This window comes from Mus musculus, chromosome 18 (genome assembly GCF_000001635.26).
Source record: "Mus musculus strain C57BL/6J chromosome 18, GRCm38.p6 C57BL/6J".
In the NCBI taxonomy this organism is placed as follows: domain Eukaryota; kingdom Metazoa; phylum Chordata; class Mammalia; order Rodentia; family Muridae; genus Mus; species Mus musculus.
The window spans coordinates 44,416,383-44,440,906 of NC_000084.6; the positions used below are offsets into that span (position 1 = coordinate 44,416,383).

The window sequence follows — 24,524 nt, forward strand, 5'->3', positions numbered from 1 at the left end:
TCTGAATAGTATGACATTTCCTTGTGCTGTGGTTACATATTCATCAAAACCTTTCATACTGAAAACTCGTATGAAGTGAAGAGTTTTGGGCGTGGTGGTGCACACCTTTAATCCCAGCATGTAGGAGGCAGAGGCAGGTGGATCTCTGAGTTTGAAGCCAGCCTGGTCTTCAGAACAAGTTCCAAAAGAGTCAGGGCTATACAGAGAAAACTTGCTTCAAAAACAAAAACAAAAAAAAAAGACAAAGGAATGAAGAGCATTATTTTCTTTATTTTTTAAATATTTAAAGACAATGTTCACATGCATATCCACCAATGATTCATTGATGGCATGGTCCTGAGATGGTTAATTGAATCACCTCCACCTCTAGGAGCAGATACCAGAGTTGACCTTTTAGTAACTTGACTTAACCAATTGTTAAAACAAATGAAATCAAAAACTGTCTAAAAGAGCTGTTCTGGGTCTGAGAAGATAGCCCTAAAACCCTGTGTAGCCACACATGTCAGCGCACATGTTTAATCCCAGTGCCCATCTCAAGGTGGAAGGCATGGACTGACAGATACATGAGGTTGTCATCTGACCCACATGTGTGCACCATGCCATGCATGTGCTCTTGCTCTCACATGACGTGAGCACACACAAGAGTAAGAAATGAACAAAGATGCTCTAACCTTACTATGGAAAGCTATGCTTGTCTTCTAAACATGGGGCTTACCATTAGCAGTTAGAATTGATGTGTTTTCACATGTTTCTTTTGACTTTTGGTACTGTATCTAAAAGGCATTGCTAAGACTGGTTGTCAAAAAGCTTTTGAGGTTTTCTGTTTTAATCTACTAAAATTTGATAACTTCAACTGTATTTTCCTATACTTCTAATCTTTACAGTTTTTTTAAATTGTAATTTTTATAATAACCTCTGCCAAGGAGCTTTGGTTACTGTTGCACAAAATACAAATATAGGTGCTAAAAACATGCCCATTTCGAAAGCAGGGGTCTTAAAAGGTAGGCTAAATATCTGAATTAATAGAAATAAGTAGAAATAAGCAGTAACCGATTCCACTGAATCCTAAAGTGAGGTGTTTAGGATCGAGTCAGGAAGACTTAACTTAAACATGTGAGTGCGTGAAAGGCAATTTCTGGTTAACTTTCTGAGTTATTGTCTACTAATTCTGTTTCCTAAGCAGATGCCACATGTGACCTGCCTTGTTCTGGTGAAGAGCCGTCGGTAGAACATGCTGAGGGACATTCTGTGGCATGCAACGGACATTGCAAGTTCCCATTTTCATCCAGAGCCTTTCTGAGTTTCAAGTTTGACCAAAATGCTATAATGAAAATCTTGGACCTTTGAGCCAGCAAGAGTATTGCAGAAGTCCCTCGATCTGAGACCTGTTGCGTGTGAGTGGCTGTCTCCTCAAGCCTTACCTTTCTCAGGTATCTGAAAGAAGTGCAGGGAGGCCATGTTTCTAAAGAGATGTTCTGTACAGACGAGAAACTAGAAAGAAACACAAGTTTGCACTGTAAATGCATTTAGAACTTTTTATATGGATTTACCATTTCAGTGTTTGGAACCAAGTTTTAGTTGCCTGTGTTTTTTTTTGTCTCTCCCTTATTTTTGTGTGACTGTGTTTTGTTTTATATTCTCATCAAGAGTTGTTTTGATTGCATCATCAGCAAGTAGCCATGTCAATAGGAGTGTTTCACCTCCCCATCTTAGTGATTGCAAAAAGCTTGCTTATTGAAAACTTAAAGGAACTTAAAACCCCAGTTACCAATGTACTGGGCATCAGAGCTGAACCGTGAGGTGAGGATGCAGGCGTTTACTCATCTCTGCCTCTAACCACTGAGAGTCTAACCTTCCAACTGGAGCTGCACAGTGAACCTCGAGCACTTCATCAGGACCACATCCACAGCCTGGAGAGAGATGGAGTCAGTGGGGAGCTGATGCTGTGGATATTGAGCTCTGATGTTTGCTGTCAAAAACCTGTGAGTGCTGGAGCAGAGAGCATGGAAGCAATAGCTGACAGTTACTCCAGGTCATGCCTTGACTCTCCTGCCTCCGTCCGTTCAGTATTGTGTCGTGATTATGCCTGTGTGAAACGTCTATGCGTATTCTAGTTGTGAGTCTGTGTGGAAAACTTCATTCTTAGTTCTATATTGCATCTCAACGTTGATCTGTGTAAGCTGGTATTATGTTAGGTTCCAGTTTGCAGTAATACTAGACTGACATGCTTTTCATTAATATCTTGAAGCCCCTGAGTTACAACGTGAGAAAGAAGGGGATCTGCAGTTTACCAGTAAGTCCAGCATGTCACTAGGGGACCGACCCTTGAAGTAATGTACTTAGATCACACGTAGGAATGTATTTTGTATTTTGCTCCTTCAGAATTCTTAAACCAAACACGGGTGACAGTGCCCACTTTGCAGAGATCGCCTGTTGTTGAGGACAATCACCAGAGCTTTAAGGAGGCAATATGATGTTGGCTGCCCCTGACCTCGCTGAGAATCTCTTCTGGGGTGGACTGTGCTGTTAGAGTGCATGTGTACACGTGCGTCTGTCGTGTGCGGTTTTAACAAGTGGTATCCACAAAGTATATCTCTGCTTATAAATAGTACTATAGAAATCTCTATGCTGTATATGTAGCCTATTTAACTGGGGGTTCTGCCTAACCCCATGGGACTTAAAAGGAAGGGCTATTATTGTAAGGAATTCACTTGGTATTACTACTTTGCTTTAGCTTTTAAATGACTGATTTTAAAGAAGAAATTATATTTATTCATGAAAGTGTCACTCGGTGCTAAGCAGGAGACTTCACAGTGATACAGTATGTTTGGAATCTTCTATGCGACTACTTTGTGAATCCTTCTGTGACCTTTGCTTTTTAATGCATTATATGATTGTGTTTGGAAGCCCTTACTGTTCTTGTCAGAAATACAGCTGCTTTGCTTGGGTCTTCTTGAGCCATATTTATAATTGGTCCCAGCATTCCAGATTTCTGTTAAATGGTTAAGGGAGTGAAAACTGAAGCTTGCCTGGCAGTGAGCCACTGTCACTCCCTGACTGTCACCAAGAAACCATTGTGTGTGTGTGTGTGTGAGAGAGAGAGAGAGAGAGAGAGAGAGAGAGAGAGAGAGAGATATTCTTCTTAAGTGAGCACTTCAGTCAGTCCCTGGTGCCTGTAGAGGTTGGATTCTCAGCTCTCCATACTAGAGCAAAATCAACTAGCTAGCACAAGGTCCATGGCCCTTAAAGTGGTTGACTGTAAGAACCAACCAGTGATGTGCTGCTTCATTTAATGCACTGTGGAACAAAGCAAGGGCATGGTTGGGGTGCATTTACAATAACTTTAGGCTTTAGGTCTCTCAACAGGCTGAAATGTTGAGAGAGTAAGGTTTGTATGTGTGATGTGACTCAACTATGCAGAAAATGTTAAGTTGGTGTTCTTGTTAATGTAAGTCCAGCGTACACACTTCTTCACTGTACAGTTTAGCTGGGAGACCATATTTAGCACAGGACGGGATTTCTTCTCTGAGCTATGTTAGCGTTTCTTCATAGGATCTAGTGATGAGGACTCTGAATATGCAGTAATGTGCTTCTGTGTAGTGCCGCATTTAGAGACAGACTCTAGAGGGAACAGTAGATACGTCGGCCTTATTATTATTTGTGTTTGAGAGGTGAGACTTTAAAATCGCTTTTAAACATCCTTAGGATCCAACTGCATGTGTTCCGAGGTGCAGTGCACTGTGAATCTTTTTAAGTCTAAGTTTGTAGGTGCTTTTATGTGTAACTTAAGTGGTTGGAAGAATGTTTAATAACTTTGTCCTCAACCATTGTACTCAAAGAGACAAAGGATACAGTTTACATACTTTCTGTAAGATTTTGTTAAGAAATAGTGAATGAATGACTCTAGGATTTCAAACAGAGATTCCATCCTGAGACATGAGCACTTGGAGGGGCTGGAAAACCCAATAGATCGGATAGCTTGGAAAACTTGGTGAGCCATGTTGAAAGAGCTAACTAGATTTCTGTACCAATATGTGAAAGATAGTTGCCCAGAACTGTCAGAGGGATTGTGGTCACTGCTTGCTGCTTTGACCTTTGAATATCATTATTTTTATATTAAATACTAATTAGTAATTAGCTATATAGCAGATTAATATTATGCTGTAAGACTTGGCTAGGCTTTTTTTGGGAGGCTTTAATAATTTACATGTAATGTCAATAAAAATACAAATCTAAGAGAATGGCCACAGGAATCAGATTCCTTTATAAAATACTGTGTTTTCTAAAAATGTCAAGGACTGGCACCTGTGTGCATTAAAAAACATTTCATTACCAAATTCCTTACCAGTCCTGTTTCTCTAGCATTAGTTCAACAGTAAGGAGAGAGTGGGACCTCGAAATGATAACTGGCTGGACAGGTTTTATTCCCATAATGCCTCTTGGCCTTTGCTGTGTCTATGCGTGCCATGTTGGAGATTTTAATGACAGCTGTTGTGTCCATGTTCTCTGAGGCAGTATTTTCTTTGTATTATTATTCATGGTTGTATTCATTAATACTTCTTCTGTTTTTGAGTTGGGTTATTGTGTATTATTATTATTGAGAAAAGAGGTTCAAACGTGTTATAACTAGAATTGACCATCAGCAAAGGACACCACTCCCAGGTCTAATGGTATTCTTCACCTTTGTGTATGTAGTGTTACTCCTTAGAGCTCAGTACAGCTGGTGTCCTAACACTTCAGAATACATTTGTATAGTTTCTTAAAAGCCTAGAAATGGGCTTATAGAAGGCCTCTCCACACCTTCCTATCAATATATGTAGGATTGTCACTCCTGAAGCCTAGGTCAGAAGGCAGGTTGAGATCAGCAGAATGAGATTTGTCATAAGGGTTTTGCTGTTTTAAGTGTGTTGTGGGAAAGGATCTTGAAAAGAACAGATAGCAGTTGCTGGGAGGAGTGAGGAAGAAACTACTACGCATTTGGCACTTGAGTGCTTCCTGGAAGGATGCTCAGGGGAGAAATGTGGTCACCCCCTGCCCAAGCAGAATTGAGCATGCAGTTCTTTCCAGGCATTTTCTATTCCTTGGTGAAGTATTGTTTTCTAAGTATGATCGCCAAGCAGTCCATGGTTGCTAATGGAATTTTTTTCGCTCTAAGGACCAGTGTTCGAGTCCTTTCTGTGTTGATTCTGTCAAGCTCTAGGCTGAGTTTGGGTTTTGTTTGTTTGTTTGGTTTGTCATTACTTTAATTTGTTTTTAATGTGTATGTATGTTTTGCCTGTATATTTGTTTGTATACCACATGTGTGCCTGTGGTGCCCAGGGAGGTCAGAAAAAGTGTGTCGGATAACCCGCCCCCCTCCACCCCCCGGAACTGGGGTTCAGAGCAATTGGAAATGGAACCCAGGCCCTCTGCCAGAGCTCTCACCCTCTCTGTTGTTGATAACAAGGTAGCCCAGAGTGTTGCACAGTCATGTGCAAATGCTGGCAGCACTTTCCTTGTGACAAACAGCATTTGTCACTGAAGTACTCTACAGCCATTGAATAATGGAGACTCAGCCCACCCTCCTGGGTAGAACTGGATGAAAGGGCATTTCTGTCAACGTAGTTCATCAGGAAGGTTGTTTGTTTAGGTTTTCCCTGTATACATCTTTGTACTTCGTGTTAAAGCTCAGAGGCTTCATTTTGAGACATGTTCAGAGTGGAATATCTAATTTGAAGCCATCCATAAAGAGATTACATTAATCTGGAGTCTTAGTGTAGCACAGGGGTTGGGTCTGTGTCTCTGTCACAGTTTAAAAGGAATTCACCTCAAGATGTGACTAGTTGGGCAGGATTGACTAAGGGCCCTCTGGGAAAAGGAACCCCAGGAGTATCAGTTTCAGGGTGTGACTTGGTCCTCCTAGTGGACATCAGCTCTTTGGTGGAAGGTAAGTGTGTCAGCTAGGGGGCGGGGGTGGTTTTGTTGATATTGTTACTAGTTTGTTAAGTGTCCTTTTCTGAGCATCTGTTTCAGTATTTCTCAGGCTTTTTGTTTGTGCTACGTCTCTAATACATCTGACACCATGAGAATTTGCTGTAAGTTTAACTCCTGAGCCTCAAGTAGATAAAAGGGCTGTGTTCTCTCAAGTCAGTGTCTATAGCTGTGAAATTGGTGTGGGAGCACAGAAAACACTTTGAGGTTCTCGTTGGTAGCTTTAGAGTGGAACGGGCAGCATTTCCTAACACTCAGTTCTTAGGATAGTGAGCTTTTAAAGTAGAAGGTAGGGTGCTTTCTAATTTTAATTATTTGATCCAAATGTGTAAAACGGTAGCTCTAGACTGGTGAAGCATTTGGGACACAGTTGGACATTTTAAAAGCCATTTCTCAAGCTTTAAGGCATTTAGCACAGCCTTTGCAGTGCTCAGCAGAGGCGCGAATGCAAGCAGAGGCGCGGCCATGAGGTCGGTGTCCGACGCTGGCCGTGGCTGGAGAGATGCAGTAATACTTGTGGAGTGTGAGCGGCAGTGGATAGGACACGTGACGTGCACGGTGCCTTGGGAGAGCATGGGCTGGTCCTGCAGGACTCTGCATTTCACTGTGACTGTGCAGCACATTTTAGGCTGTGTTTGAATGTCTCACAAGTTACTGTTAAGTGTCAAATGCAAGAATCCAAGAAGGAGCTGAGCCTTTCATTTTACATGTTGTTTGAAATTAGGACAAGAGACAATTCACTTCTGTTGTGTAAATAGTAATTTTTTTTTCAGTTCAGCAAATAGGGCAAAACAGTGAAACCATTAACTTCTAGTTTTTGAAAACTATTTTTTTATATTTACTGATAAGTTTTAAATCTTATGGTAGTTGTAAAAATGAGTATTGACTTACTAGACTTATGTATAATTCAAATAATCTGTTGGCTTCAATGAAACCGTAATGAATCTTCATGAATGTTCATGTATTTAGCTATTTTAAGTGATATTCTCTTAATTTGGATAGTCTTAGGTCAGGCCAGTAGAGATGATGCCCACCTGTAATCCCAGCACTTGGGAGGCAGAGGCAGGAGAGTCTCTGAGTTTGAGGCCAGCCTGGTCTACAGAGTGAGTTCCAGGACAGCCAGGGCTACATAGAGAAACCCTGTCTGGAGGCAGGGGTTGGGGGTGGGGTTGGGGGGGTGTTGTGGGTGGAAAATGGGCGGGGGTAAGTTTAACAAAATTGAAGCATAGTTTGGGTGCAAAAGTGAATAAAATTTGGATATTTTTATGCACTGTGTCTTTGGTTTGTAGTAGTTTACACTCTGCTGTAAAGACCTGATGTTCCTAAACAGTGTAGTTTTCAAACAGTTTAATTCTAGGTATGTCTGGGAAAGTTGTAAACATGCAGAGTCATAGAAGCTACAAAAAGCTGGTACATGAATTTTGGTGAAATTGCTTCATTAATGATACAATATTCAGTGAAAAACCTAGGCTTCAGAATAAGTAGATTTGTAAACTGTTTCTTCATTAATTGGTTTTGTCTTATATAAAATGATTTAACATAGAATCTCTGCCAGACTTATAACGACGCTTTATATTTTATTGGGAGAAAGATGTAAGCAAATCCTTTACATGATTATGTCTATGATAATAGGAAAGTATTTGCTTTACTGTAGTTATTAGTCAAACATTTAGGGAAACCAAAGAGGAACCCCCAAAATAGCTCGTTGGGTTTACTGTAGTGTGACAACATCCTTTAGTGCTACATTTATTTAGTGAGCCCCTCCCCCAAGTTTGGTGTTTATGAATAATTGGAACTGCTTTTCACCTACATCGATGTAACTCATAAATTTCTAGTGACTCGGGTCTGTGAATTAGTGATGCTGGAGCACCCACCGCCCTTCCAAAGATGTGGGGTGACCCGACACCTGTGCTGTAACATCTAACAGCTTTTCAGTGTGATGCACACTAGTTTAGGAGCTAAAACCATACTGTAAAGAATGCACTGACAGTGATGGAAGGCCACCCACGCTGGCTTTCTGTCGAATACTGTGAGCTTTGCTCTAACTCTGTCTGTAAGGAATTACCCATAAACTGGGCTGCTTGGGCACAGTTACTGCTCTGCCTTTGGTTCTGTTCTGTTTAAAGTCATTGCTGTTACTGGTTATTACTCTGGACCAGAAAGGCTAGGAATGTATAGGATAAACATGAGAAGTTGTTCGCATTCATAGAAATATAAAAGGTAGAATTTATTCAGAGATGAAAGTGGCCTGTGGGAATGTCACCTTTATCTCAGGTCGGCTTGGCTCTTAAGCTGCAGTACAGTGGTGGGCAGGAGATAAAAATCCGACCTGTAACGTGCAGTGGTTCTTAGGCTTGAGCCAGAACCAGGCAGAATGTCCAGCAGAGTGTCCTATTGCCCCTCCCTCTCAGGCAGGAGAGTCCTCAGCTACGTAACTATGTTGTCATCTTTCCATGGAGCAGAAAGTCTGTGTTTCGACACTCCTGATGTGCTATGAAACTGCTTGCTATCTCCTAGGTTTAGACTTCTTGAAACTTTTTTTCCTGTTTTCAGTAGAGAAACTTCTGTTTATGCTGTATGTGAAGACAACCAAATAAAAATTGATGATAAATGAGAATTTTGTGGTTTTTTTGTTCTTTTGATCTGAAATCGTCATCTTACATCTAGCTCCTACATCCTTTCTCTTTAATTAAATCCAAATACAGAATGGAATTAGAAATATTTATTCAGAATATAAGAACGTTTGTAAAATATTATAAATGTCTCTGTATAAATAAATGGAGTTTTTTTTTTTAAACAATTCTATATCAAATAACACAAATTAGCTATTTTACAGCAGCTAAAAACCAAAGGCATCTGGAAACATTTAAAGCTACAGTGAGTCTAAAAATTACAAGGTATAGAACAGTGTTTAGTAGCCACTTTCAAATGACACTTTCCATACGAGCAGAACATCACTGACAGATGCAAACACAGTCACGTGTGCTTCAGAAGCAGTACATTCAAGCAGGGTTTTCTAATTCAAGTGGTATAAAAAGCACATTTTCAATGGATAAAAAAGTTAAATTTCATGCAAAGTAAGTTAACATTATGTCTAAAAGCAGATTAGAAATCGAAGTGAACATTTGTAATCTTTGCATCAGGTCCTAACAAACTTATTGTTACCGGGCTCTTGAAGGTAGGTGTCCGGCAGGAACACTGTGGACTCTACAACCAACCTCTTCCACAGTTCAGCCATGGAGAGGAGAACGAATGGTAGAGCATCTGCGTGCTCGTGGAGTTCTCTACAGAACCCGCTCCGTGCTGCTGAGCGGGCACGTGGGGTAGTTAGCAATGAGAGACTTGGAAGATCAAATAATCAAGGGTGGTGTTACCCAGCAGTGACTCTTGTTTCTGGGATGCAGCTTTTTCTTTTTGAACACATCTTCAAAATATCAGACCACGTATTATATTGGACTACCAAAATTGTAATGTTTGCCCATATGAAAATATCTTCCTCTCTACAAGCGTGCTCAGTTTCGCTGGGGTCACAGCATCTGAGATGAACACAAAGGTGATTAGAAAATGAATCGAAGCCGGGCGTGGTGGCGCACACTTTTAATTCCAGCACTTGGGAGGCAGAGGCAGGCGGATTTCTGAGTTCGAGGCCAACCTGGTCTACAAAGTGAATTCCAGGACAGCCAGGGCTACAGAGAAACCCTGTCTCGAAAAAAAAAGAAAGAAAGAAAGAAAGAAAGAAAGGAAGGAAGGAAGGAAGGAAGGAAGGAAGGAAGGAAGGAAGGAAGGAAGGAAGGAAGAAAGAAAGAAAGAAAGAAAGAAAGAAAGAAAGAAAGAAAGAAAGAAAGAAAGAAAGAAAGAAAGAAAGTGAATCGAGATGGGAGGCCGTGGGTTCAGAGCTGACCTGTGTAAACATGGGGGTTCCATTGCGAGAACACTTCAAGGGTGGGGGTGGGTTTTGTAGCAAGCCATTCCTGCTTTACATTGGCTAAACAAAGTCAGTTGCTGATTTCTTCCCCAGTTATATCTGCAGTGTGCCGCAGAAGGAAAATACTGGTGCTGAAGCTCTTGGACGTTTGCCCATCCCCGCTCTTCACGAGGACTATACCCTAATGAAGATCAGGGCAGAAATTTTAGCCAACAAAGAATTTGTTCTCTGTTGGGCTCTAAAAACACTGAGCATCGTTCAGTCGGTGACACTGTACACTTAGTGAACGTGATTGCTCTTAGGGCACTGTGTTCATATGATGACTGGACGTACACCCAATCAAACATTTATCACCGAAAGCATTTACAGAAGGAAGTGTTTGGACCAATAAGAGCAGAGCGAGGGGTTCATGCTTTTCTCTACACTCTTTTCTCTTTGAACATGATAAAACCTTAACTCTTGGCAGCTCTAACATTTTATATTGTTGCGTAGAGTTTTTTGTGGGCCATAATGTATAGAATACAGAAGCCTGGTAGTTTTGGTCCACGCCAATGATGGAGAAAAAAAAAAAAAACTGAAAAGCATTTCCTTTCTGTTAAGGTAATGTCTGTATGTAGGAACTAGAAGACTTCCAGGTCTCCCTCACGGTGGCAAGGTCCTTATTAAGCCTCTTCTAACAGTTTTTAGAATAAACACCTAAGGCTGTGTGGCTCGGCCTGCTCTTCCTTATAAGAACCCTGCCAAAGCTCTAATTTAGAGTTCTCTGAAGCCCTTGTAAAGTTCTGCTGCAGGTACTGAGGAAGACCTTGTGCATACATGCATCTGGAAGGATATGCGCACTTAAGCTAATAAAAGCTTTCTAAGTGTCAGTTAAAGGTACCATCCAGTTTCAGGCACGTACATATCATCAGCACAGAATGGAGTGAGTGGAAGGTCCCACTGGGGACACTGAGCACTCATGTACACCAGGAGTATGACACGGGGGAGAAGGGTAGGTCTCAACTGTCTGATCACATGACAGCCTTTATTATGACTCTAGTGGAGGCTTTCTTACCGGCACAAGGCAAGGCACACTTGGCGGATATACCTGGGCTTGGTTGCAGTGTACCAGAGCCAGTCATAGATAGATGTCTCCTTTGCCTATTCCCGCTGCCCGAGTTGAGTTTATCCACCTCAGTTCAGAATGGGGAGTACAGTCCAAGGAAACTATGAAGTGGTTCCTGATGGGCCTTTTTGTTCTGCCTATTTTTGATGAACCAAAATTGGCTTTGATTAGGAAAGGTGACTGCCTACAGAGATCTACAGTAGGTTTTTTTAACCTCATACAAATTAGAATCAAGATAATTTGTTTGCCTGAATAGACATGTTAATAGAAACCATTTCCTATTTAAAAGTTGGTTCAGGAAGCGCCCGGTTAAACAAAAAGGAAAATTACCTAGGCACCTGCTATCATGTATTTAATCAGTGCAGTTCAGTAGCTTCCATAATTCACATAAGCAAATGTCTTCTTGCTTCACCCTCAACCAACATCGACAGTTACAAGGAAAAGGTTGTATAGCCCTTTCCCATTTATTCAAAAAACTGGACATTGCCAACGTTTTCACCAAGTCACCATATATTTATGTACTTAGAAACGCAGACTCTAAGGCCAGGTAGGATCATTGCTTTCGGGGCTTCCCTGCGGAGGAACTGTGGACCTAGAAGTAAGGGTTCTTGGATTTTTTTCAGGCTGTGGGGAGGGAGCAAACCTCGGCAGGCAGCCTGTCATCCCTTCCTAACTTGCATCTGAGCATTCTCTTGATCACTCAGAGCATCACCTGCTGTCCATCATTGCATCCGGATGGTCAGAACAGGAAGTCTAACAAGCATCCCTTACCTGGACCGTGGTGTCTCCAGGACAGCCATGCCTATTCCAGTTTGCTCAGGGGGCAGACATTTTTGAGCATAGCTGGAAACAGACAGACAAACTGAAAGCTAATTTTACCAATTCTTGGGGTGGCAGAGAGGTCATAGATGTTTTTACCTACACATTTTCTGCATAACAAATACAACTTTACCTCAAAAGGTGAACACAGAAAACATCACTGGTGTTTCTAGCCTTCTATCAACAGAAGGCTAGAAAGCCGTCAGCACGCACAAGCCAGGCCTTGACTCAAACCAGTCACGCTGGTGTTACTCTGCCAGATGAAGGGCTTGGCACTGGTCTGAGAAGGAAGAGCTGTTGAGCTTCTGGGTCTGTCTGTCTGTCTCTGTCATAGGAGAAGGCCAGAATATCTTTCCTTGTTGCCCAGGAGGCTGAGGAACTTGTGTTTGCTTTCTGAAAGCACACCCACCCATAGCCAGGAGTCTACAGCAACAACATGGCCATTTATGCAGCATCTTTCACCTAGGTAACCAGGGCAGTTGGACCCATTTCTCAGAGCAGATGAATGTATTAGGGGCTACAGGAGAGGGGGAAAAAGCTAAAAAGCCAAGCTGCTCTGTAATTGTACCCATGAACAGCAGAAGGCAAAACAGTAAAGGCTATACTAGGAACTAAATGAGTCTGGAATACCTCCCAGAGTTCAGGTACTTGGAACCTGCCTCCCAGTCACCGGTTAGCTTAGGAAGCCTGTCGGCCATTCCCTCATCCAGTCAGAGGCTAAAGGTTTAGTGGCGCGCTGTTAAATAGGTGGGAACAATTTTGTACAACAGTAAGGGTCACCAAGCCTCTTGCCTTTAGGGAGGCAGGGCCCACAGATGCTCAAAAGTGGCTTAGGTTTTGATTCAAAATAGGAGCTATTATAGTGCCCTGGGCTGGGTGAGAGCGAATACTGTTTTTTTTCTCTGTTCTGGAAAAAAACCCATGGTAAAATATTGGCTTCTCTACATAAATCAAGAGTGTTCTAAATTTTACTCTTGCTAGAAGGGAATCTGAGCCCTGCCTCTAAAATAAAAATGGAAGATGCTTTTATTGGTCTAGAGCACAACGGTCTACACACAGCCCAGGCATTGCTCTATTTGAAGCTGCACTGTGTCTGGGATGCTCGGTGGCAACACTTTGTGTATCCTTTGGTCTGTAACTCCCAACTACTAACTCTTCATGACCTTATTTCAAGAATCTGGTACCATGGGACCCGAAAAGCAGAGCCTGCTACAGGAAGCCGCCAGCCCTAGATACTGGAGACATACAACACTGTCACTTTTCCCTTGGAAGAGGCAGGAAGAAATCCAGGTGTCAAAAGAAAAGTCAACAACCTATGGGAAAAAAAAAAAAAAAAAGGAGGCAGGGGTGGGGATGGGTAGACTTGGAAATCCACAGATGCCTGGATTTCCACTACTGCACAGAACAGTTGAGAACTGGAATGGTGAACTCTGAAAGAAGTTGTGGCTAATCTTGAGGCTGGAGCCATTGTGGACACCCTTTGTGGCCAAGCCAAGAGCAGCTGGAGCCAGTACATAGGTACATAATCCACAGTGCCGTCGTGACCACGCCCCCCAGGGTGGAGCCCGTGACCTATATGCAACCTTTCCACTCTTCTCCCAACAGTCCCTCCTTCTCTGGGCCCTTCCTCTTCTGAGGACTCCAGAGCTGCTCCAGGTTAGCCAACTTTGGTGCCAGAGTGCCTGTTAGAGTGACGTTTCGTTGGTGTGTGGCCTGGAATTCTCTTCCTCCAGCAGGGCTATTCTTTGCTTGAGCATTCTCACTTGGGTCTCGTGTCGCTCCACCATGGCCATCATCTGAGATTCCAGCTTCTTCAGCTTGTTTTGATGCTTCTTCTTTGCTTTCTCGTAAGCAGCCACCAGATTGCTGTGTGGGAACAGAGGGAAAGGAGGAAAGATTCATCCCAAGGAATGAGTGATACCCTGTGCTTCGAGCTGGGTCACCAGGTCGAGAGCACTGCTCTGAAGAGCTTGGTTTGCCTCTCCAGGAAGAATCCAAGGTCCAGAGATAAGCTGCCCAGGTCTAGGATTTTGGCTTAAGCAGACTTATCCAGGCCAAGGCTGTAGAGGAGTTACCCAACACCTAACACAGTAAGAGTTAGCCAACAGCCCAAAGTGGCCCCATCCAAAACATAAGAAAGAGGTTGCTAAATTTTAGAAATTTTACTAGGGATAGTTGTTTCATGACTGCTAGCTACAGATGGTCAAGTATGAGTTACATAAAGTGTTATCTCACCCAGGACAGGGGCAGAAGTCTATACTCCAACTTTCTAATGCTTTGGGCTATAAGAAAATGCTATCAGCTAAAGAATATGGGCTTATATTCTGGTCCTAGGCCTACTGTAGATGAGCCCAGCTATGTCTCCATATTCTTTTTGCTCCAAAATAGGATATTGGGTCCCTTCAGGTCTACTGTGTTACCATGAGCTGGAGTTTCTAAAGAGTGACTTGAGGGAGGAGATATACACGCACACAGAGAGACAGAGACCCTTCTGGGAGTCCGAAAATCTCATTCGAGGTTGGGGGGGGGGGGGCGCGTGTCTTAAATTGATGGCAGAGTGGATTGTAAAATCCAGGTGCCTTAGTAAGCTAGTGATATTTACAAAACTAAAATGCCATTCTAGTTACAATTTGATAGATAGTATTTTTCATAAAAAATGTGATATCTACTAAGTTTGAGTTTTGTAAATGAATAAAAACTTTTAAAAGTCTGTCTCAGGTTTAGCTTCTAAGAAGTAGTAATAGATACCTTACAGGCACAAAGAGTCTGAAGTCCTTTTTTAAAATCATGTACCCCAAATGTTTAAAACTCTTAAAGTCTAAAGTACCCTAAAATGTGCCACTGAATGGAGTTTTACTCCAATAGATGGTTTGATTGCCAACTGAAAACACTGGCTCAAAAATAGATTTATTTTTCCCCCTGACTTCTCAGAATCTATTATAGGCAATGTGAAGGAGAGGCCACAACAGGCTTCATTGTTCTAGGCCCATCTAATCGGAAATGGAGCTCATCATTAACTTTCTGGGTTTCTGGTTGGCTGTATTAGGACTTAATACTGTACAGTCATTTCCCACGAGAGTTCGGGGAAGATCTTCCCTGTGCTGGGGGAGCACTGGGGTGCACCGGGGTCTTACCTGTTGGCCCGTTTCAGGTCATTAACAAACTCTGCTGACTGCTGGTGTCTGATTTCACTGCTTTTGGTTAGTCTTTCCAAGGCACTGACCAGTTCTTGGACTCTGGCCTTCAGCTTCTTTTCCCTGTATCAAAAAGAGACAGCAGCAACCATCCATCAGGTAGGAAGGAGGCAAGAGTAGCTGGCCAAGGATCAGTGTTTCAGAGCACAGAAAGTTAAGAGTGATGGGTTTAGGAGCACAGCTTCTCTGCTCTGCAGGGCAGGTGAAATCACCCTGGCTAATCTGTAGGCCTCTTAGGATTAGTCACATCTAAACTACTAGCAGAAGACGCACACATCCCTTGGGCTAAGCAAGCATCTCTAACAAAGGCATATCCATTAAGATGGAATCACTTCAGCTTTCATTACAGTAATTAAGGACAGACGGACGGGTAGGTTAGCTCAGTGGGTAAAAGCACTGTGGGTAAAAGCACTGAGGGTAAAAGCACTGGCTATCAAACCAAGCCTGATGGCCTAAGTTCAGCTTTGAGAATCCACACAGTGGAAGTAAAGAATTCACTCTTACATTGTCTTCTGACCACCCCAGCACAGCACATTGTGGCATGCTCACAAAGACTAGGGAAGTGTTTGAATCAATTATCTCTTTTACTGGAATATCTGTAGAATAAAGAAAAATCTGCCTAAATTCAGATCAGCATGCACTGACATGGAAGAGAATATAAGAACCCAGATGCCCCTCAACAGAGGAATGGATACAAAAAATGTGGTACATTTACACAATGGAGTACTACTCAGCTTTTAAAAAGAATGAATTTATGAAATTACTAGCCAAATGGTTGGACCTGGAGGGCATTATCCTGAGTGAGGTAACCCAATCACAAAAGAACTCAAATGATATGTACTCACTGATAAGTGGATATTAGACCAGAAACTTAGAATGCCCAAGATATAAGTTACAATTTGCAAAACACATGAAACTCAAGAAGAACGAAGACCAAAGTGTGGACACTTTGCCCCTTCTTAGAATTGGGAACAAACACCCATGGAAGGAGTTACAGAGACAAAGTTTGGAGCTGAGACAAAAGGATGGACCATCTAGAGATATCCAGGGATCCATCCCATAATCAGCCTCCAAACGCTGACACCATTGCATACACTAGCAAGATTTTGCTGAAAGGACCCTGATATAGCTATCTCTTGTGAGACTATGCCCGGGCCTAGCAAACACAAAAGTGGATGCTCGCAGTCAGCTATTGGATGGATCACAGGACCCCCAATGGAGGAGCTAGAGAAAGTACCCAAGGAGCTGAAGGGATCTGCAACCCTATAGGTGGAACAACATTATGAACTAACCAGTACCCTGGAGCTCTTGACTCTAGCTGCATATGTATCAAAAGATGGCCTAGTCACCCATCACTGGAAAGAGAGGCCCATTGGACTTGCAAACTTTATATGCCCCAGTACAGGGGAACGCCAGGGCCAAAAAGTGGGAGTGGGTGGGTAGGGGAGTTGGGGGGGAGGGTATGGGGGACGTTTGGGATAGCAGTGGAAATGTAAATGAGGAAAATACCTAATTAAAAAAAATAAGTGTAGGGCAAAATTGGTTGAGTCTGAAATCTTTGTGGTCAAGATTAGTCTTTTGATACATAAATGCAAAACAAAACAAAACAAACAAAAAAAAGGAATAGGATGTATTGTGGTGATAGGCTAGAAAACCTACCACAGATTCAACAGTGGTTGAAGCGTTAGCAGCAAGTTTTGCTATTTGAATTTTGTATGATTAGAACATTTTTGTATGGTATGTGAGCAAGCCCATTTTGGAACCCAGGCAAGACAGGGTTTTCTGTTCTTGAATCACTAAGTGGTTTCAGAGATGCTTAGGATGCTTGGGATACAGATACTCAGATGGCTGTACCCATTGTGACCTCAGGATGCGGGAGTCTACATCTAGGCACCCCTGTGATTCCGACCCTCATTTCCCTTCCTGGTTTCCTTAGTACCTAAACTTTTACATTTCTGCACTCTGGGCAACTTGACCTCTCCAGACTGATGGATGAATGGAGGGAGTATTCACAACACCAACCCTTGAGTAAGGTGTAAAGGTAGAATGCCAACCAGCCTATGGTGTACGGATTCATTCTTCACTGGGTCCTTCCGCTGGCCTTAGCTACAAGATGGCTGACCACGGGGCAGGTGGGAATGAGGCTGCATTTCTGCCCATCACTGGGGAATATTTATCCTGAGCACAAGTAGCCTCTAGGAAATCTGGTTTAGCTATGTCTTACACTGGACTCACAGAGTAGTAGTATCCCCTACTAGAAGAGAGGGCCTCCCTCAGTGCCCATGCCTTCCAGGCAGCCACTCTCCAGCTGGTGCAAGGCTAGGAATACAGGAGGGGCGCTCCTTCATCCCTCTTTGGCTGAAAAGTTGCTTGTTTATGTTTTGTTACTAGTTTTTTTTTCTTTCCCTATAAAAATGTTACTGCATCTGTGTATACATATGTTGTGGTGTGAATACCACACAGGTCATAAAGCTAGTTGTACAAAAGGGGAAGAAGAACCTGTGAAGAAACTAAAACTAAAATCAGCAGCTCAAAGAAATTAACAAGAACCTTTGACAGAGACACCGTCGCTGCCGCCTCCATCTTTTTCTACCTGCTGCCAACAAAGGGCTTTTTCCCCTGATACTTGGGAGGGACTTTATGGACACAGCAAACTCTACAGCAGAGCAGGACTCCCCCCCCCCCCCAAAAAAAGCAAAGAAGCTCTCAGACCTGCCCATCCTCAACTTGGGGTGATACGGAACATTATCAGCTCTGGGAGCTCAGAAGTAATGCCCCAGGGCCACTTAGATATCTACCTGAAGGAAAGGAAGTGCAGACATCCAGGAGAACTACATCACTTCACTTATTTGAGGATGCAAAACAGAGTCTACAGCTTGAACCTGGGTGCATTTGGCTGTTTTGAGAGGGACAAATCTGTAGTAAGAGTCAGGGTATATAGATCAGTTGTCGGAACCCCAACAAATGCTACACCGAAGTAGCACTGTTTATCTAGTGTGGAAGCCGAGAGACGCCAGGTAAGTATAAAATGAATATCGCAGTTTGAAAATGCGGTGATAAGAAAGTAAAATACCTGAATTTGTAAAGCCTCATAACATGCCAAAAATATTATGTTGAGGTAAATATAATAGTGATATTCAGTCATATTTAAGGGAACAAAGTTAGGATTTGAATCTTGGGCAAGTGTTTACCCTGAGCTACAATGTGTGCTATTAAAATTAATTTTACGTGTTTTGCATTTTTAAGGTAGAATCTAGAAAATTTTAGTGATATATGTGTGTGTGTGTGTGTGTTTGTGTGTGTGTGACTTCTAACTTAGATAATGGTAGACAGAATTATAGGGACCTAAGAAGGGAAAGGGGCCCTACACCCAGCCATTGGGTTGAAGCTTTCTGTGGACAAAGCATCAAGAACTCAGCACAGTTAACAACTGCTTGAAACTTCCTATTCCAGCCACAGACTCGAAAAACCCTCAAAGCCCCAAATATTTGTTTTCCCTGATCAGAGTGTGGTCCTAAAGTATTCGGGGTCACCCTGTAATCTCACTTACCAAACACAGAGAAATGGGAGTGGGGCAAGTTGAGAGGAACCAAGATGATAGTCATGCTTAACACGGAGACAACTATGACTCCTCTGAGGTGCTTGGACCCACAACTGGATAGGTATGTCTAGTTTTCTGCTCTTCTACCTTGGTGAGCCTATACCAAACTTAGGTATGTCTTTCTGGGTGCATTTATAGTTAGGAGAACTAACCTTTATGCTTAAAATGGCTTTTATAGAATTTCAAATTCTGCTGCATACTGACCTGACCTGAAATTCCTTTGTGGGTCAAGTTTCTCAAAGATTAAAGAAACTTCTCAGGCTGTTTTCCCATTCGTGGGATGGCCTGGAACTCTAAGAATCAGATCGCCTATCTCAGTCACTTCCAACTCTCGACCATTAATGTCCTGTTCATTCTAGTTTCCAACTCAACATTCTTGGCCATCAGAAAAGGGAGAATGGATATGGTTTCCGTATGTAAAACTGCATGCCAGTTCAAGCAATTTCTTAGGCTTCACACATGAGGAAATTAAATATAAATTTCCCCTCTGTAGGAATGCATTCATAGTGTTCTGGGGACTGCCTGGAATTGCACAATTCCTTTCTTGCTATTATTTTGTTTGCTGTGGTCCGGGCACTCTTACCACTAATTAAAAACAGAATAGCTATAACTATATGGACCAGGACACAAAGACCCGACATCCAGTCCAGGTTTCAATTATCAGTCTCCCCCACTCCAGTATTTAGCCCTCACCAAAAAAAGCAGACTATTGATGATCATTAAAGGCGGTACCTTTTTTTTTTTTTTTTTTTTAGTTTACATGAAGATTTTTTTTCTTTTATTGGATATTTTCTTTATTTACATTTCAAATGTTATCCCCTTTTCAGGTCTCCCCTCTGGAAACCCCCTATCCCATCCTCCCTCCCCCTGCCTCTATGAAGGTGCTCCTCCACTCACCCACCCTCTCCTGCCTTCCTGCCTTGGCATTCCCCTACACTGGGACATTGAACCCCCTCAGGTCCAAGGGCCTCTTCTCCCACTGATGTCCAACCAGGCCATCCTCTGCCACATGTGTGTATTCTTTGGTTGGTGGTCCAGTCCCTGGGAGCTTGGGGGAGGAGAGGGTCTGGCCTGTTGACACTGTTGCTCTCTCCATGAGGCTGCAGACCCCCTCAGCTCCTTCAGTCCCTTCTCTAACTCCTCACACAGAAAGTGATTGGGCTTGGTGTGTGTTGTCACAGCTCTAAGGAGCACGGTACCCACAAGGCATTTAAGAGGTGGGAGTATCAGGACACTAAGGAAAGGCAAGTCAGCTGGCCTATAAGATGGAGGAGGGGTAGGGCTGGTAAGTAGTCCCCAGAGGAAAGACTTGCCCGCAGACTGGCTATCAGAATCACATCTCTGTGTACAAGCAGAACTGAGTGTCCTCTTTGATGGCCAGTAGTAGTAATTTGTGATTCAAGTCAGTCTCTGGGGTAAGCCACTATCCAGTCATGAGGTATTGAGTGGCTTTAGCCATTCATAAGAACTGAATGTGGACCAAACAGCAGGGGCTCACAGTCACACACCTACAAACTGGGATTCCTCAGGGAATTGTCTGCCCATGAAATTCCTGTCTTACTCACTTTTCAAGTACTCTGGCCCCAGTCAGCATTATATTCCACAGAAATGGCTTGCAAGACCACATCCACATACAGTCCCTGCATCATGAACTCTCGGCTGTTAATCAATACAGTGCTCCAGGGGCCATCTTTGCCTTTCTTTCTTTTCTTTTCCTGGTACTGTCTTTCCTTTAACCTTTGTTTCTGAATATTGGTAATTACTTAGGACCTTGGCTCAAACTAGATTTTATCTCTTACCCTTTCTTTAAGTTTGTTATCATTTATTTTCCTAAATCTGGCAGAATCTTGATCTCCAGGCCTTCCCTCACATCTCTGGGCTCGCCCATTGGACACCTCCCACTTAGCATCCATTATTAATTTAATTTAATTAATTTAACTAATTAATTTCCAAAGGAGAACTTATGAAATTACACCCAAAGCCACAGTTCTCATGGTTGGCAAATGGCAACGCCAACGCCATTATTACCGTGTGTAGAGCTGTAGACAGACCTCCTTTCCATCATCTACCTACATTCATCATCAGACTCCGTCCCAAGTCTTGACTTTATGTCACTTCTTCTACCACCACCACCAGGTCTATCCTTTCATACCCTGCTAAGCATGGCAGCCTGCTAGTCACCTTCTCTGCTTCTACCCTGGCACCCTATGGGGCAATGGACCATGAAAGGAAGCCTGGTATGGTTGAGCTAAGGCTTGAAGCTCCAGGGACCCTAAAGGGACGGTTAGGAGCTTTGCCACTCCAGGCACCAGGCACCAGGCCCCTGTCACGTAGCCACACACCCCCACACCCATAGAGAGAATTGTGGCCATCAGTCACATGGGGCAGTGCCCCCAATCCCCTTCTCATATAGATGAGACATCGCAGGTCAAGCCAGTATGAAGCACCTGCTGTTAGACCCACCCCACCCCAAAACTGTATATAATATTCCTATGCAGAAAGAATACTGTTGTGTGAGAATGACTCCATCATCTGAGAGCATCTGTCACAGAGCTGTTACACTGCCTGGGAAGAGAATGCTCTCCCGAAGCTTTTACCACCAGGAGCTCCCCTGCACTTCCGCTCACCAGCAAGCTCTGCTTGGTGCAGTGGTGCAGCCAGTGCAGCATCTAGGAGCAGCAGCAACACCACAGCAGTGGCAGCTGCAGGGGAGGCACTTCCCCCTCCCTGCTCGTGCCTTTTCCCCTTTGCTCTAACCCTCCCACAACCGGGCTGGGCCAGAGATCTCTGCAGATAGTCCCCTCCCATACACAGACCGACAACACCCTTCTGATCTGACTTCCACGGGGCAGCCAGGTCTCTTTCATTATGGAAGATTGGGCCAGATTACTTCTGTCTGGTTCTTCCTTCTGCTTCTACTTGGAAGGATGGATGTGGGCTCCTCTCCATTTTCAAGGCTTCGTTCTGAGACATCCTACCAACTCTCTTGGTCTTCCTTCAGCTTAGATATTACCTCCCAGCCTCCATCAACAGAGGACAAATGGCCCAAGTTTAGTATACCACAGCCCTTTGCTATTTCCTGGCAGCTAGATGTACTGTGGCTTAGTTCGTTTCCTTTGCTCGTTTTCTCCTTTATGTCTACCATCATAATAATCTTAACTGCCTTCTATTTAGACTACCCTGGCAACAGAGAACTGCTGTCTCTAAGTTCTCTTCCAGGATAAAAGGAGCTCTCACAAGCCTTTGAGATCAGCATTGCTGTTGTGTTCACTATAGGAATGAGTAATCTGAGGCGCAGTGAGGACGCTTGCCTACCGCCAGGTGCGGCAGCACTGGCTGGTGTTCAGGCATCAGCAGAGCCTGGGTGCTTAAGCATCTTGCTGAAGCATCTTGTGACTCACGAGGGGGGATAGGTAGAATGTGCAATGAACAAGGGCTCTGCTTATGATCACAGGCCTGTAGAGCCAGGATTAAGTGTCCCCAGATAACCATGTTCTATGGCTGCTGTCTGAGCGTAGCTGGAGTTGCCAGAAGTTGCAGTGAGGAACAGCTGCCAGTGCTTTGGCCCGGATTTCCCAAGGAATGTGCTTTTAGTGTCCAAGAAATGAACTTGGCACACTGCTCCCTTGTCTATGACTGCCATGAAATGGGGCCCTCCTCACTGCTCTCTATGCCTTTATGCAATTCCAGGTGGGGCTGCCAACTCGGGGCTTTTAAGACACTAGATGGTGACAAAAGAAATCTCAATTACTCCAGCAACACTTACTTCCACCCCTTGGGTGAGCCTCAGTCTTTGCCTCCCCTCTAGACACCCTCAGCAATGCAATTCAGTGATAACGAATCCACGGGCCCACTTTGTACTTAATTAACATCCTGCAGATCCAGGGTGCGTTTTATGGAATTTTTGGTACCACTCCTAGTGCTTGATTGCTGCTATATATCAGCCGAGTGTGAAGCATCAGCAAATGTACATTTTTTTACAAAGCATCTTTTGAAGTAACGGTTCTACTAACAAAATGGTGAAAATTCTGCCACTGTTGAAAAGCTTCCCACCCAGATTGGCCATATTCATGCATAGCTACTGAGACAAACAGTGACCCTATTCTCCCTCATGGCCAAGATTCCATAAATATGTTGATTTTGCAACTCAGACACTGAAATTTAAGAGTCTTATCAACAGCCAAGGGTCCCAAAGGACACTGATGGGTACCTAGTACCACTGGGGGCTCAGGGAGAAGATACACAGGGTGATGAGTGATGATGTAAGTTTCTGGGGTTGGATATTCTGAAGGAAGAAGATGAGGAAGAGGACTAGAGTCTGAGCTCAGAACGAGAAGTTTTCTGGAATGGCCGGATTGGATGGAGAAGCCCTTGAAACATGAGAGGGGAAGTTCCTTGAGATCTAGAGACCACCTTGGTCTGGTGATGGAGCACTCCAGTGCACTCTCAGCAGAAATGGACATTAAAGCGACAGGAGGGACAAATGGCTCGTCTGGACACTGAGTTTCGAGCACTTGATCAACTGGTGAGGAAGCAAAGCACGCAGAGAAGGATGAAAGAGACTCTAAGGGAGGACGACACACTGTGGCTTCCAAGTTGTGATTCTAGATCATTAGGAGGGAAGATGTGAGTGGGCGGGTGACCGAGAATGTTTGTGTCAATATGGAAGTATTCTGCTGGTGTCAACATGGAGGTATTCAGCTGACTGAGAGCAGGACCTATGCGCAGCCTCTGCTTCCAGCTGCCGGCAGTAGAGCCATGAGATAGTCTTTGTGTGTGTTTGTGTGTGTGTGTGTGTGTGTGTGTGTGTGTGTGTGTGTCCCTGCTTCCTGGTGTGGAGAAAGAACAGCTTCCTTCCTTTGAATCATCATGAGCTCATCAGCGCACAGCACCACTTCACAGGTCTGATCTGAGGAAGTTTGCCTCTCACCAGCACATAACTTGCCCGAGCTCTGCAGGCAGATGTATGATCACTGGAGCTCAAAGGGTCCCATCTTCCCATGGAACATACCGTGGAGGTAGAGTCTTCGGAATGAAACGCAGGAGTGGGTTTGGCTCACTTCTTGGTGCAAACCTGACTTTTCTGATTTGTATGCAGTGAGGCTCTCACACAGAGACACAGAACCTCTCCCCAGTATTACTGGGTGGCTTTGGCGGTCTCTCAGCTTTGCTGAACAAGTCCTGCCCCCAATCTTATTGTGCACCTGCTCCTGCACCCATGACGATGATGGAGATGAAGCAGCCAGCTCCACTCTGCTGTGCTCAGGACTGGAGGGCAGCCTGCACAGAAAACAACATGCGCCCACAGAAGAGGCATCTTGGGAAACTCCCTTCTCATGGCTGCCATTTCCCAATTCACTTTGCTCGAAAGATCACTCTGCCTTACTAGGCCTGCTGGGTTCAGAGAGAGGGAGGTGTTCATAGTTCACAGTAAAAGTAATGTGACCCAGGTTAGAAAACATCTCCTGTACATGACTGTAAACCCAGTCATCCGGAGGGGGCTTTGGGGACATACCAGAAGCAATACAGCACAACAGATGTTCATGGAAATGGCACAAAACCAGACCAAATGCAGGACTATCCTGAGTTCTGGTTTTATACCCCAAAAGAAAAAAGACATGCCAAGAGGCTCGGTGATGAAGGCCTATCAGGAATCAAAGCTGGGTGGGAACGGGGCAGATACTCAGACAGAGATGTCGCTATTGCCGAGTGCATGCCTGGGAATGGCTGGCTCTCCTCAGGAAAGGTCTTGGCTCTTCCCTTCACTCCTACCCACATTTTTCTGCTCAGCAGAGTGCCTGGCCCACAATGCTCTGCTCCAAAAGAAGAGAACTTCTGGAAACATTGGCAGCATCCCACCTGCCCTGTGCCACTCAGCCTGCTAATGATAGTGCGGATACCTTCCGAAAA

At 43.8% G+C, this 24,524-nt stretch overlaps 2 protein-coding genes across 8 annotated transcripts in view; one reads left to right on the forward strand and one right to left on the reverse strand.

Annotated features, from left to right (window-relative positions):
• Dcp2 (decapping mRNA 2) overlaps window positions 1-8,587 on the forward strand; it is a 44,470-nt gene extending 35,883 nt beyond the window's left edge. The window contains exon 11 of the mRNA NM_027490.1: window positions 1,184-8,587. Coding sequence (NP_081766.1) covers window positions 1,184-1,347 — 164 coding nt within the window. The 3' untranslated portion in view covers window positions 1,348-8,587. The remainder of the gene's footprint in view (window positions 1-1,183) is intronic.
• A 90-nt stretch (window positions 8,588-8,677) lies between these two features.
• The window catches only part of Mcc (mutated in colorectal cancers), a 387,123-nt gene continuing 371,276 nt past the window's right edge, over window positions 8,678-24,524 (reverse strand). For 5 of the 7 annotated variants that reach the window (XM_006526024.4, XM_030250510.1, XM_006526026.4 and 2 more), the window contains exons 16-17: window positions 14,954-15,076; window positions 8,754-13,685 (exon numbers count right to left, since the gene is read on the reverse strand). In XM_006526024.4, coding sequence (XP_006526087.1) covers window positions 13,505-13,685; window positions 14,954-15,076 — 304 coding nt within the window. In that variant the 3' untranslated portion in view covers window positions 8,754-13,504. Of the gene's footprint in view, window positions 13,686-14,953; window positions 15,077-24,524 lie in introns of all 7 variants that reach the window. The other 2 variants (NM_001085373.1, NM_001085374.1) reach the window with 1 other exon arrangement.